This window comes from Hypanus sabinus, chromosome 10 (assembly GCF_030144855.1).
Source record: "Hypanus sabinus isolate sHypSab1 chromosome 10, sHypSab1.hap1, whole genome shotgun sequence".
Lineage (NCBI taxonomy): Eukaryota > Metazoa > Chordata > Chondrichthyes > Myliobatiformes > Dasyatidae > Hypanus > Hypanus sabinus.
The window spans coordinates 31370686-31384052 of record NC_082715.1 but is presented as its reverse complement, the minus strand read 5'-3'; the positions used below and the strand labels follow the sequence as shown (position 1 = coordinate 31384052).

Genomic DNA, 13367 nt, shown 5'->3' with positions numbered 1-13367 from the left:
TGTTTATCTTTGCTATATTTCAAAATTCCGTTCATTATTGTTGAATTATTTTTTTCTCAGGATATGAACAAAGAGCACATTTATTGTCTGAAAAGGAAGGCTTTAATTTTATTCAAGGAAGTAAGATAGATTTTAACAGATTGATTCCTGGGATGAGAAGGAATGAGAAAATGAGTCTAAATCTTCTAGTTTAGAGCAACAGAAGCCTTGGTGGAATATATAGAATTCTTAAGAGAGTTTGACTCTGATGGTGCTGAGTAATTAGTTCCACTGGGGTGTCCACCTAGAATTAAGGTCACGGCCTCAGAATTATGATTGAGACGGATAACTATTTCATCACTTCTTGGGTTGTGAATTGTTGGAATTCCCTACCCCACGGGCTGTGGATCAGTTTGTCAGTGAACATGTTCATAATGTCAGTGGACTTCGGGCAGCAAAAAATTGAGAAATATTGCGAGGAGACAGGAGCTTAAGTTCATGTGAAAGTTTATCTCTGATTTGATTGAACAGTTCATCAGGGTCAAATTTGCCTTGGCCAATGTTTTTATATTCGTATTACCTATAGTCAACCATGATATTTTGTACTTTCAGGAGTAAATGAAAGTGAGAGTGGGAGTATAGAAAGTGGAGGAGAAGATGACGATGATGATCAGCTATTATGGGAACAGCAACAAACCAAAAGAGTAAAAGTGTTTTCGGTATGAATTGCTGCATTCGTAATCTTCGGTTTCTAAGAATGGACCTTGTTAGAGTATATTCCTTGCCTTGTTGTACAAAGTGCAAAATAATGCTACTTATGAGGTCTCAAAGGAAAAGACTTTTTAACTTGCTCTCCATGCCAATTTGCACAGAGACAACTAGAATAAAATGGAGGATTTTCACTTATAGCTGAATAGATGAACTATACTGTTTTTTTGCGTGCAGGAAATCTTTTGTAGAATATTAATTGTAAAGATGAATGTATCAAAACTCAATATCTCTGCACCACACACTTGCCCTCAAATATGTGTAATCTTTCAGAACTGGAGCTGCACAGTAGCACAACTAGTGGGGTAGCTGCTTCTCAGCTCCAGTGACCTGGGTTCAGTTCTGCCATGTGTGTGGGGGGGGGGAGGGGCGTGTGCACATGTGTGTGTGTGTGTGCGCGCACGTGCATGTGTGCGTGTTTCTTTGCCGATTGTCCCTGTGACCATATGGATTGCCTCTGGATGCTCCAGTCTTCACCCACATCCCAGAAATGTGTGGGTTGCTAACTTAATTGGCCACTGGAAATTGTCCGTGGTCTGTAGGTGAGTGGTAGATGCTGAGAGGAGTTGATGGAAAAAATATGAATAAAGTGGGGTTAATGCAGGATTAGTGGTAAATAGATGATTGAGGGCTGGTACTAACTCAATAGGCCAAAGGTTCTAGTTCTGTGCTGTATGATTCTGTGATTCTATGTTTTTACTGAAGTTTAAATTCAGCAGGGTAACATGTTAGTTCTCTGAACCTTGCTTTCTCACCTAAGAATAAGTTAATTGTTTGCTGGATATGATCCCATGAGTTGCAAGAGGATGGGGGTAGAGTTAATTGACATTGAAGTGAGAGTGGGTTACTGTAGAGGAATTGGGTTGATAGAACTACCCTGGGAGCTGTCATGGATTCTGTGCTGAATGTCCTTTTTCTGTGTCATGAGAAAATATGAAATAATACCATACAGGGTACAACCGTAACTGAAATCAGTTGGGTATCATGCCTCATTGCTTTCCATTTATCACTGTTTTTTGTTTGTTCTGCATTGGATCTGGTGGTATTGATCCAGACATTCTTCAGAAGTCAAGAACGAGTCATTAAATTTAGTTACAGCCATTTTATTAAGTGTTGCAGGATCAAAGAATGAACGGAGGAATGGCCAAATTCTGGTGGCGTGACACAGCTGCAGAAAAACTAAGAAGCCTCTATAAATTACAGAATCAGCTGTACAATGATTAAAAATGTACTGAACAGTTACATGATTATGTGGTTATACAAACTACAAGAAGAATAACAATTCTTCATTCTAATCCAACAGGTAGTAGGTGCTTCCCTCAGTGAATTCAGAGACCTGAGGGAAATAGAATGTTGCTGGCAAGACTAGCATTTCATAAACATTGCTCATCTCTAATTGTTGGGGAGGAAGTGGTTGCAAGTTGCTGTCTTGAAATGCTGCAGTCGCTCAGTTGAAGGGACACTCACAGTGCTGTTATTGGGTAGAGAATTCCAGGATTTAGACATAGCCACAATAAAAGATAGACCATATCCAACTCTAAATGATGGGAACCTCAAGGTGGTGGTGTTCCCATGCTTGATGGTAGATATAATTGAATGCCAATTCATTTTGAACTGTCAACATTTTTTTTTTGGAGTTATCATTCCTTAATCCAGTTGTTGTGGTAAGCATGTACAGATGATGTTACACATAAAATATAATTGCAGAAGTAGTATTGCTGTTCATCTGTTTAAAAAAAAAAATCACCTTAATGCATATTAGTTTTATCTTAATACATATTACTTTTTTTCAGCCACACTTTACTGAGACAGTTAGCCGGCCAAATACACTCATTGTGAATAAGATGTTGGACAACCTGAAGAAACTGCCACCAGTCAACTTTGAAACTGTCAAAAAGCGATTAGTCAATAGGTAGGCTATAAAGTTTGCATTTTAAATTGGGAAAAATGGTTTATTATTGTCACATGTTCTGAGGTACAGTGATAAATTTGTCTATACCATTCATACAGATCAATGAATTATATCACTGCACCAAGGGAGTACAAGGTAAAGTAAAAACGGTGGAGGATGAAGTGTAGCAGTTACAGGAAACGTTCAGTGCAAGTTGACGATATTGATCAAGGTAGAGCTTGAGGTCAAGAGTCCATCATATGGTACTAGAGTACCACTCAGTTGGTACTAGAGTCCATCATATGGTACTAGAGTACCACTCATATGGTACTAGAGTACCACTCAGTTTTATAACAGTGGGATAGAAGCTGTGCTTGACAGTGAAATGTGTGGCCAGGCTTACCCATCTTCTGCTTGATGGGGGAAGGGAGAAGAGTGGGTGGGTTCTTTAATTGTGCTCAATTTAAAAAAAATCTGAAGATGCTGAAAATCAAAGCAACACACACACAATTCTTAGTCTGAATTCTCACCTTTTTTTCCAGGCCTGATTCAGGGTTTCAACAGGAGATGTTGACTGTTGACTCTTTTCCATAGATGCTGCCTGGCCCGCTGAGTTGCTGGCTGTTTAAATAAGGCAGGGTAGTTGGACCTGGACAGGTTGTTGATGTTCACTCCCGGAAAGTTGAAGTTCTGCACCCTCTTGACCTCAGCACCGTTCATGTAGACAGATGAATTAGCACTGTCACCCTCACTGAAGTCAGTGGCCAGCTCTTGTGTTTTGCTGTCATTGAGGGAAAGGTTAAAATCTTATCTCCTTCCTGTTAAATTTGCCAATTTAATTTACTAGGTGTACGGGCTATGAGGTCAAAGTTAGTCACTGATTATTATGCTTTTATTGGATTTTCTGCTTTTTAACTTGATTTCTAAACTGAGTTGTGAATTATATGGTAACTTTTCTTCAGATTGGAATCCTTGCAAGAAGTTCACCACTCCCATCATCGTGAACAGGAGAAGATCCAAGAAACTGCTGAGAGTTCACGATGTACAATTGAACATCTGGAAGCCGTTTCTGACTCTGGTATTCGATACCGGTTTTATCAAGAAATGCGAACCTATGTTAAAAATCTCGTCAACTGCTTCAATGAAAAGGTACAAGAATGAACTAAAAGGACCGGTGTTTTTCAGAAATATTTTGTGACTTGATCTATCTTATAATCAATAAACCTTTCATTTTAATAATATTCTGAATCCAACCTAAGGGAACACAGACAAGCTCTCAGATTTTGACCAGCTTGTCTGTATTACAAGAATGGAACCATTAGCATTTACCTTCTTAAATGCCAACATGTCTCAGTCTTCTGAGCATGTTTAGCCAAACTTGTAAATTCAGAATTTATTCAGACATTGTTGGACTCCTGGTGGTGCAGGATCTGCAAACCATTAACTTCAGTGGGGATTATAGGATTGAAACCAAGATGGTTAAAAAGAAATTAAGTTCCTTTCATTTAAGAGGTATCATGAGTATTGTAATCTAGCTCACCCACTAAGTTAGATTGACTATATGAAATACGAGTCATTTTGCATTACGGTAACTGAGTTAATGTAGAGCTCTGCAAAAAGAAAACAGAAATGGATGAAAATGCTATGCACCTTCTGTGAACACACCATCTTGAATTTGCGTAGTTCTCGGATGGCGGTGGTTTGTATGATGGATTGGATTCATCCAGGCTGGTTTCTCCCATTTGGTTTCAGTTTTTTCAAGTGTTGTTTGAACTGTGATTCAGGCAAATGGAGCGCATTCTGTCATGGTCTTGACTTGCATGTAGTGCAGTGGCTTTGGAGTTTCATAGTGTTAGAAGTTCTAGCCACAAGTCAGCCAGCTTGTTACTTGCTCCCATATCCAGTGATTGTTCCAGTTGAGTTTTTGTCTAGTTGTAAACTGTGGCCATCAAACTTTACAACTCCTCCCTCGGAGTGTCAGACACCCTGAGCCAATAGGCTGGTCCTGGACTAATTTCCACTTGGCATTATTTACTTATTATTATTTAATTATTTATGGTTTTATATTGCTATATTTCTACTCTATTCTTGGTTGATGCGACTGTAACGAAACCCAGTTTCCCTCGGGATCAATAAAGTATGTCTGTCTGACATTGATGGTAGGAGATTGAGTCATGTTAGTGCTAAACTAGGTGGATCAACTCTTTTGTTGAGGGTCGTTGTTTGGCACTACTTGCCGTTCATCAGCACGTATCAGAGCAGGAGCTCTCTAATAACTGAAGTCGTATCTCACACAAAGGAAGACCGAAGTTGACCTTAATGTCAATTCATCACAGCAGGAATTCATAGATTTATTGCATGAAAATGGATGCTTCATTTGTGTGAGGTGTTGCATGTAGAATTTGAACCTTGTTCAATCGTTAGCAAAGCCCCTCACTTCTGCTGCAATAATCAAAGGAAGGTGATAGTTGAAGTAGCTGAAGATAGTTGGGCCTTGGAAGTTATCCTGAGGAACTCATGCAATGACAATCTAGGGCTAGGGTGATTCAGTTCTGTTATCCTTTGTGTGAGGTGTGACTGCAGTGGAATTTGGCAACTCATGGTTGGATCAACATTGTACTTTGAAGCGTTACAAGATATTCCTCATGAGAGACTTCCTCATTTGGAACCTTTGACTTTTCTTCAGATTCATTACAAGTCTTTGCCTTTGCCAGCACAAATGAGTGGCCCATATCCTCAGGATTTCTGAGATAGGTAACATTTTTAGTGAATGAATGGGCCTTCGGGAGTACCAAAGAATGGAGGAATATTGGTGTACAAGTCCAAGGTACCATAGAGACGGATCTTCCTTGGAACAAAGGAGATTGAGGGGAGACCTGATGGCGATATACAAAAGTATGAGAACTGTATATAGAGTGATAAGAAACTTTTCCCCAAAAGAGATGATTAGTACTAGAGAGGATTGGTTTAGGGGTACAGATAAGAGATTTCCAGGGGATTGGAAGAAAAACAGAAGGTGGTTAGAATCTGGGAAGAACTGAGTGTGAGGTGGAGACAGAAATTCTGCAAAATTTAAGAAGTATCTAGGGAAGCACTTGAATTGCCAGTACATACCGGGTTACAGATGTAATGAAAATGGGTTAGAACAGAAGGGACACGCTGGTATGTTCACAATCAGCCAAAAGGGATTGTTTCTGTACTCAGAGACTCAGTCTTTAACTGAACACCGATGCACAATCCGAATCAGTTTTATTATCACTCACGTATATAATGAAAAAAATTCTGTAAGTTATAAAAATAAATAAATAGCACAATAGATGAATAATGAGGTAGTGATCTTAAAGTATTCAGAAATCTGATGGCAGGAAGTTTAAAATAGAAATTAAAGTTATTGATGCTTGTGTTTTAAATTTCAGAAAATAGAAGCTGTACATTTTCCAGCACTGATATTTCTTATTTGTGTGTGTGCGTGTGTGTGTGCACGTGTGCGTGCATGCTTGCAAGGATATTGAAATTCTGTATATGACTATAAAATTCAAGAAACAGTACAGCAACAGCATTGTGCAACATAATTCCATCTGTGCAGTAGAGAGGAAAGGAATTTACTGAAGTAATTTCTTCTAGATACATCTCATCAATGAACTGGAGTATGAAATGCATCAGTTACTGCAGGAGCAGGCAAGAAAACTTTTGCAACGCAGACAGGATGATATTCAAGATGAATCATCTGATATCTGGCAGCTGTCAAGTTAGTTTAATCATTTACCATTAACTTTTTGTTTGGCTCATCTTTAAATCAGGCTTTACAGTTGACATTTGATTTGGTTGATTATTTTAGAAACATAGAAAACCTACAGCACAATATAGGCCCTTTGGCCCACAAAGCTGTGCTGAACATGTCCTTACCTAAGAAATTACCTAGGGTTACCAATAGCCCTCTATTTTTCTGAGCTCCATATACCTGTCCAGGAGTCTCTTAAAAGAGCCTATCGTATCCGCCTCCACCACCGTCGCCGGCAGCCCATTCCATGCACTCACCACTCTCCGCGTTTTAAAAAAAAAACTTACCCCGATATCTTCTCTGTACCTACTTCCAAGCACCTTAAAACTGGGCCCTCTCGTGCTAGCCACTTCCGCCCTGAGAAAAAGCCTCTGACTATCCACACGATCAATGCCTCTCATCATCTTACACACCTTATAATTTTAAGTAAATTTCAAACAAATCATTTAATCCTTGGTGGTTATAAATTCCAGCAGTAAATATATTAATATTTCAGTATAGTCCAAAAATGCTGACAACAGAAAAAGCCACAATTCTGCTTTTATTTCTTTGTATTTATTTATTTAATGCATTGTTCTTGTGGATTATGACAGAATCCATGGAATAGTAAAGGCATAAACTAAGTTTAAAATGAATTATTATTTTGAAATTTCAGTATTGTCACATTACTTGTGATAAGCATCACTTAATGATTCGTTGGGCAAATCTCAATTCTCATTTCTACAGACAAAGTGGACATTGACAAAGATGGTGTCAAAACAAAACAACAGCTCATGGAAAAACGAGAAGCAAGAAGGTAATAAACCTGTAAATCTATTACTCATCCGAAGTTGATTAGGCAGTGTTCACTGAGAAATAATTAATTTTGCATGTATACTTTTTTTGCATAGGGCTCATAGGGAATACTTAAGAAAGGTGGCAGGCAAGGAAGCAGACTGTCACAAAGGGATGTCCAGTGATGAAGAAATATCTCCAGGCGATGTATCTGAGTTCCATACTAAAGAAGGTATTCTTATCTGATATGTGCACGACAAAACTTTTCACTTTATTTTCCATTTTAATGAAACACATATAACGTTTCTGCACGATTAGTGGACAAAATACCTTTGTGTAACAGTATTTTGTATTCATAGATATGGATATGTTCGTTTGTACATATAATATGTAAATACACACGAGATTTTACTGTTATTTTCCCCTGTGAAATCTTTTGCCCATTATCACAAGGCATCACCTTGTGCCTGATATAATACAGTATTGACAGAAATATACAGAAGAACTAGCAATTTGCTCTGGGTACTTCTACTCTGTAACTTGAACTTTTATAGGTAATCATTTAACCTCTGGTTAACTAAAGCAGTATCAGCACTGGCCAGAGTAATCTCTCATGTCCAAGGTTTTATAAAGTTGTTGCATAAACTCCCCACTCTGTATTCAGTGCCCTGACTAATACTAGTGACTTCCTAACCATGTTATCTACCTGTGTTGCCACATTCATTAGCCATGGGTCAGGTGTCGGAGGATTGGAGAATAGCTAATGTTGTTCTGTTGTTTAAGAAAGAAAAGAAGAAGAAGCCAATGAGCCTGACATCTGTAGTGGGAAGGGTTTTGGAAGATATTCTAAGGGACTGGATATATATGTATTTGGAAAGACAGAAACTGATTAGGAATAGTCCATATGGCTTTGTGCATGGAAGGTCATGTTGAAGCAATCTTATAGCATTTTTCGAGGTAGTTACCAGGAAAGTTAATGAAGACAAGGAATGGAAGTTGTCTACGTGGACTTTAGCAAGGCCTTTGACAAGGTTTCAAGGTTTTAAGAATAAATTGGATAGATACACGGATGAGGGAGCTCTGGAGGGTTATGGACTGGGTGCAGGTCAATGGGACTAGCAGAATAAAGTTTTGGCATGTAGTAGAAGGGCTGAGTGGCCTGTTCTCTGTCCTGTAGTGTTCTATGGTTCTAAGAACATTCAGTCGCTTGGCATTCAAGATGAGGTGGTAAATTGGATTAGACTGGCTTCATAGGAGACCTGTGGTTACTGGTGTGCCACAGGGGTCGTTGCTGGGTCCTTTCTTGTTTGTCATCTATTTCAGTGATCTGGATGATAATGTGATAAACTGGATCAACAAATTTGCAGATGTAGTGGATAGTGAGGAGGACTATCTAAGCTTGCAATGGGATCTGGTCCAGATGGAAAAATGGACTGAAAAATGGCAGAGGGAATTTAATACAGTTAAGTGCAAAGCTTTGCACTTTGGGAGAAACAACCAGGATAGATCTTACACGGTGAGAGCTATGGCACTGAGAAATGAGGTAAAACAAAGTGATCTGGGCATACAAATCCATTATTCCTTGAAAGTGGTGTCACAGGTAGATAGGGTTGAAAAGAAAGCTTTTGGCACATTGGGCTTCATAAATCAATGTACAGGGTACTGGAATTGGGATGTTATGTTGAAATTGTATAAGGAGTTAGTGAGGTTTTATTTGGAGTATGGGGTGCAGTTTTGGTCATCTACAGGAAAGATGTAAATAAGATTGAAAGAGTGCAGAGAAGATTTACAAGGATGTTGCCAGGACTTGAGAACCCGAGTTATAGGGAAAGGTTGAATCAGTTAGACACTTTATTCCCTGGAACATTAGAAGATTGAGGGGAGATTTGATAGAGGTGTATAAAATTATGACGGGTATAGAGAAGGTAAATGCAAGCAGACTTTTTCCACTGAGGTTAGGAGAGACTACAACTAGAGGTCATGGGTTAAGGGTGAAAGGTAAAATGTTTAATAGGAACCTGAGGGAAATCTGCTTCACTTGGAGGGTAGTGAGTGTTGTTCAGCTTGTGCTGAACAAGCTGTCAGCACAAGTTGTGGATGCAAGGTTGATTTTGCCATGTAAAAGAAATTTGGATAGGTTACATGGACAAGATGGGTATGGAGGGCTGTGATTGGGTGTAGGTCAATGGGACTAGGCAGATTAAAGGTTCAGCACTGGTTAGATGGGATGAAGGGCCAGTTTCTGTACTGTGGTTTATGACTCTAGTAAGGATCTTTTAGTGTGATGCTGTGACATGTTAGTTTAGACTTTCATTTGTCTTGCTTTTTGAAATGATATCTTACAGCTGATTCCTGAAGGGACTGAAGTAAGATTTCAGTGCATTAAAATAAGCTTCTGAATGCTTGTTATTATCAGCATTGACAGGAGTTGCCCAGCTGCTCATCTGCCAGTATTTTTACCACATCCTACGTGGGGTTTTAAACATGGCTTTGATCTTTTAAGCTTTGAACTGTGAATGACGCTTTTATGTTTTAACTCTGTAGGGGGTTCTTATCTAAGCAAACACTTTTGTGATTTCAGATCACATTCTGAAGGAAGCCAGGAAAATTTTCAGTGATGTACAGGAAGACTTCTGCAGTGTTGACAGAGTTTTTGCCAAGTTTAGGCTGTGGCGGGAGAAATTTCCTGATTCATATTATGATGCTTATATTGGACTCTGTCTTCAAAAAATCATGAATCCTTTAGTTCGTTTGCAACTAATCAGCTGGAATCCTCTTAAAGTAAGAATTGAATTATTCATAGAATTTCTGGGGGGGGGGCAATGCAGTAAATGTTGTCATCACCAACTGGATTTCAAATCTTCATTGTAAGCTAGGCAGTCGTATAGGTGTGGAACCTATGTCTTGTGTTAGAAAGCTCTGTATGTATCCCTGTATACTTTGCACACATGCTCTGGTTGATTATGGTATCAAAGTTGGGTGGCATTTTGTCTGATGCCTCCTAGAAATCATGCGTGATGCATTTTGAGTTTATTGATCTATTGTGTTAGCTTTTTCTCCATAGATTGTGCTTTTATATCATTAATGGTACCAGAGCAAAGTTTTTGAAGTAATGGGCCCCTCTCCTTCCAAAAACCCTGACCTACCCTGGTAGGAACACGCAATGATTGGTGCATTCTTATTTTTAGAAGGAATACTGTAAGAGAAACGAATGAGCAATTAACTGGGTGTTTTTGTTGGATAACAAAATGGTGTGGCCCCTACTGTAATGTGTGGGTTCCAGCTAAATTTTGCAAATGTCCAGGGAGATTAGCCACAGAGACAGTTTTGGGAGCAGGCTCAAAATCCACACATGATGGTATCTCACTTAAAACTCAACAATATTTTTGTGTTTATTGTATTCTTTTATATATCGTATGAATAATGTAGTGGAGGCAGCCTTCCACACACCAGGCATCATTTGTTTGGTAGGTGCCATATACTACCTGAATTTGATTGTTAGTAAAAAGAAATTAGAGGCTTTTAGTGTTTTTTCCTTCTGCAAAATCCCCCATCTCCTGAGCCTGATGCCTTCAGGGAGCAGTATAAATAGATTAACATCTGCTAAAGTCTGACCGAGTCTGAAAGATTCAGTGGCAGATTAGTTTCCCAGTGTATGACTTTAATGATATCTCTGCTCACAGAAGAGATGCAAAGAACCATATTGTCCACTTTAGAGCAAAGCCACTTGAGTCCATGGAATAGGTAAGCTATTGACCATTTAGTTATCATCTCCTGTAGCATTGTCGATGAAAGAAAACACACTTTTTTTTAGTGTAGAGTGAATGAAGTACAAGTAAGTTCCATATTCCAGGAAGTCCTGGTGGTATTTGTTTGTTCTATCATATTTCAAATTTTATTGTATAAAAGGCCACTCGCTCTATCAAGTTTATGCTGGCTTTCAGACCAAGCACATTCCCCCACTTATTCCCCCCCCCCCAACCCTTCTGTTTCACATGCCCCACTTCCCATTCTTCTACCAACTGCCTGCACTAAGGGCAATTTGCAGTTGTTCATTCACCTTATCAACCAGCCCATCTTTAAGGTGTGGGGAGAACTGGGGCATCCAAAGGAAATCACATAGAGTGAGCAAACTTCTTACAAATGTCACCAAGATCAGCGTCAAACGCTGCTGCTCCAGTATCTAGCAGTACTCTTAGTGAACTGATTAGAGTTGGGTGGAAGTGCTTAGCAGATCCCTAAAATCCATCTTTGCTGTTTAGCAAGATTGTTTACACTTGTTGGAAATGCCGTGGATTTCAGCTTTGGAAGAGTACTGTCATTTGGAAGATGAAGAATTTAAGAAAAAAGACAAGTCTGATGCAACATTACTTCTGACAGTAATTGAGAAAACAGTCATTCCTAAAATTGAAGGTAATTTATTGGTAACTACATTTTCTTGCTTTTGATGTTGTAAATTAATTATAGTAGGAACAGAATAAGCAGTAAATCATTTCAAACCAATAAGAATCACATGAAATTTTTAAACTTTTGTCCTCTGAAGATACTGCTGGACCTTTACAACTTGATTTCATTTCATGTTTCCAATGTGAACAGTATTTTAGGCTTTCCTAGGTTTTCATGGAAATAGTTGGGTTTTTATTGTAATGATAGTAATTGAAATATTGTATGTTATTACACTTAATGGAAAAAATTAAATTATTCAGTTAATATGCAAGCTATTTATGGTTTACAAAAGCACTTTAATTTTACCCTCCCAGGTTTTGTAATTCATGTATGGGATCCTTTGTCGTCCTCACAAACAAAGTGTTTAGTACAAGTCTTCAGAAAACTGAAAGAGGAATATAATGTGTTCGGAAGTGAACAAAGCAAGGCCACACAGGTACAGGAGTCACTTCTAAGGAATCTTGCTGAGTTAATAGTTAATGTTACAGTTAATATTATTTGAGTACTATTACTTTAAGTAAGATTAACCTGTGCTAATTACCAATGAAGCCAGCAGTCATTCTGTGAAATGAATTTCCAGTTTTGGTTTAAGCAAATAGAAGATATCATTACAGTTATTTGTAAAACTAACGCATGTCTCTTTATCTAAATCCAGGTAGTATTTTAAATGAGACAAATGCATCATTTGGACTGATAAAATTGACTTTGATTTGAAATTACAGGTGGCCCCCCCATGTTATGGCCATTCAGATTACCGAAATTCGGAAAACAGTACACAAAAATTAGTGATTTGGAATAAAATTCATCCTTACAGTATTTAATCTAGGGGCAAAAAAGTTTTAAAAAATCAGTGCACAAAGGTTTTTGGCAGTTTGCATTTCCTGATGCAGGTACATATGATGTGGCCTCATGATGGAAAATCATGTGTGCACTGTTTTCTAGCAATCATCTTGCAAACCAGGGGTGAGTGGTCACCTGTACAGGGTCATGATTGCATGGTGACCTGGACTCACTATTCCAAGTTGCCCAACTTTTCAAAAGAATGGACAAAAAGGAAAAAAAGATGGACTAGCAAAATTGATTAAGGAAGGTGTCATTATAGTACTGAGAAGTGATGTGGATGCAGTGGTGGTGATGTGGGACTAGGCTATAACCATATAACAATCACAGGCCATCTCGGCCCTCCTAGTCCGTGCCGAACTCTTAATCTCACCTAGTCCCACCTACCCGCACTCAGCCCATAACCCTCCGCTCCTTTCCTGTCCATGTACCTATCCAATTTTACCTTAAATGACACAACTGAACTGGCCTCTACTACTTCTACAGGAAGCTCATTCCACATAGCTATCACTCTCTGAGTAAAGAAATACCCCCTCGTGTTTCCCTTAAACTTCTGTCCCCTAACTCTCAAATCATGTCCTCTCGTTTGAATCTCCCCTACTCTCAATGGAAGCAGCCTATTCACGTCAACTCTATCTATCCCTCTCAAAATTTTAAATACCTCGATCAAATCCCCCCTCAACCTTCTACGCTTCAATGAATAGAGACCTAACTTGTTCAACCTTTCTCTGTAACTTAAGTGCTGAAACCCAGGTAACATCCTAGTAAATCGTCTCTGCACTCTCTCTAATTTATTGATATCTTTCCTATAATTTGGTGACCAGAACTGCACACAATATTCTAAATTTGGCCTTACCAATGCCTTGTACAATTTTAACATTACATCCC

At 38.7% G+C, this 13367-nt stretch overlaps 1 protein-coding gene across 2 annotated transcripts in view; it reads left to right on the top strand.

Annotated features, from left to right (window-relative positions):
• Positions 1 to 13367, top strand: part of LOC132400542 (intron Large complex component GCFC2-like) — a 40297-nt gene that overhangs the window by 15409 nt on the left and 11521 nt on the right. For both annotated transcript variants that reach the window (XM_059981594.1, XM_059981593.1), the window contains 9 exons: positions 592 to 698; positions 2541 to 2659; positions 3601 to 3787; positions 6263 to 6386; positions 7146 to 7215; positions 7310 to 7425; positions 9775 to 9974; positions 11456 to 11606; positions 11954 to 12075. In XM_059981594.1, the coding sequence (XP_059837577.1) occupies positions 592 to 698; positions 2541 to 2659; positions 3601 to 3787; positions 6263 to 6386; positions 7146 to 7215; positions 7310 to 7425; positions 9775 to 9974; positions 11456 to 11606; positions 11954 to 12075 (1196 nt within the window). The remainder of the gene's footprint in view (positions 1 to 591; positions 699 to 2540; positions 2660 to 3600; positions 3788 to 6262; positions 6387 to 7145; positions 7216 to 7309; positions 7426 to 9774; positions 9975 to 11455; positions 11607 to 11953; positions 12076 to 13367) is intronic.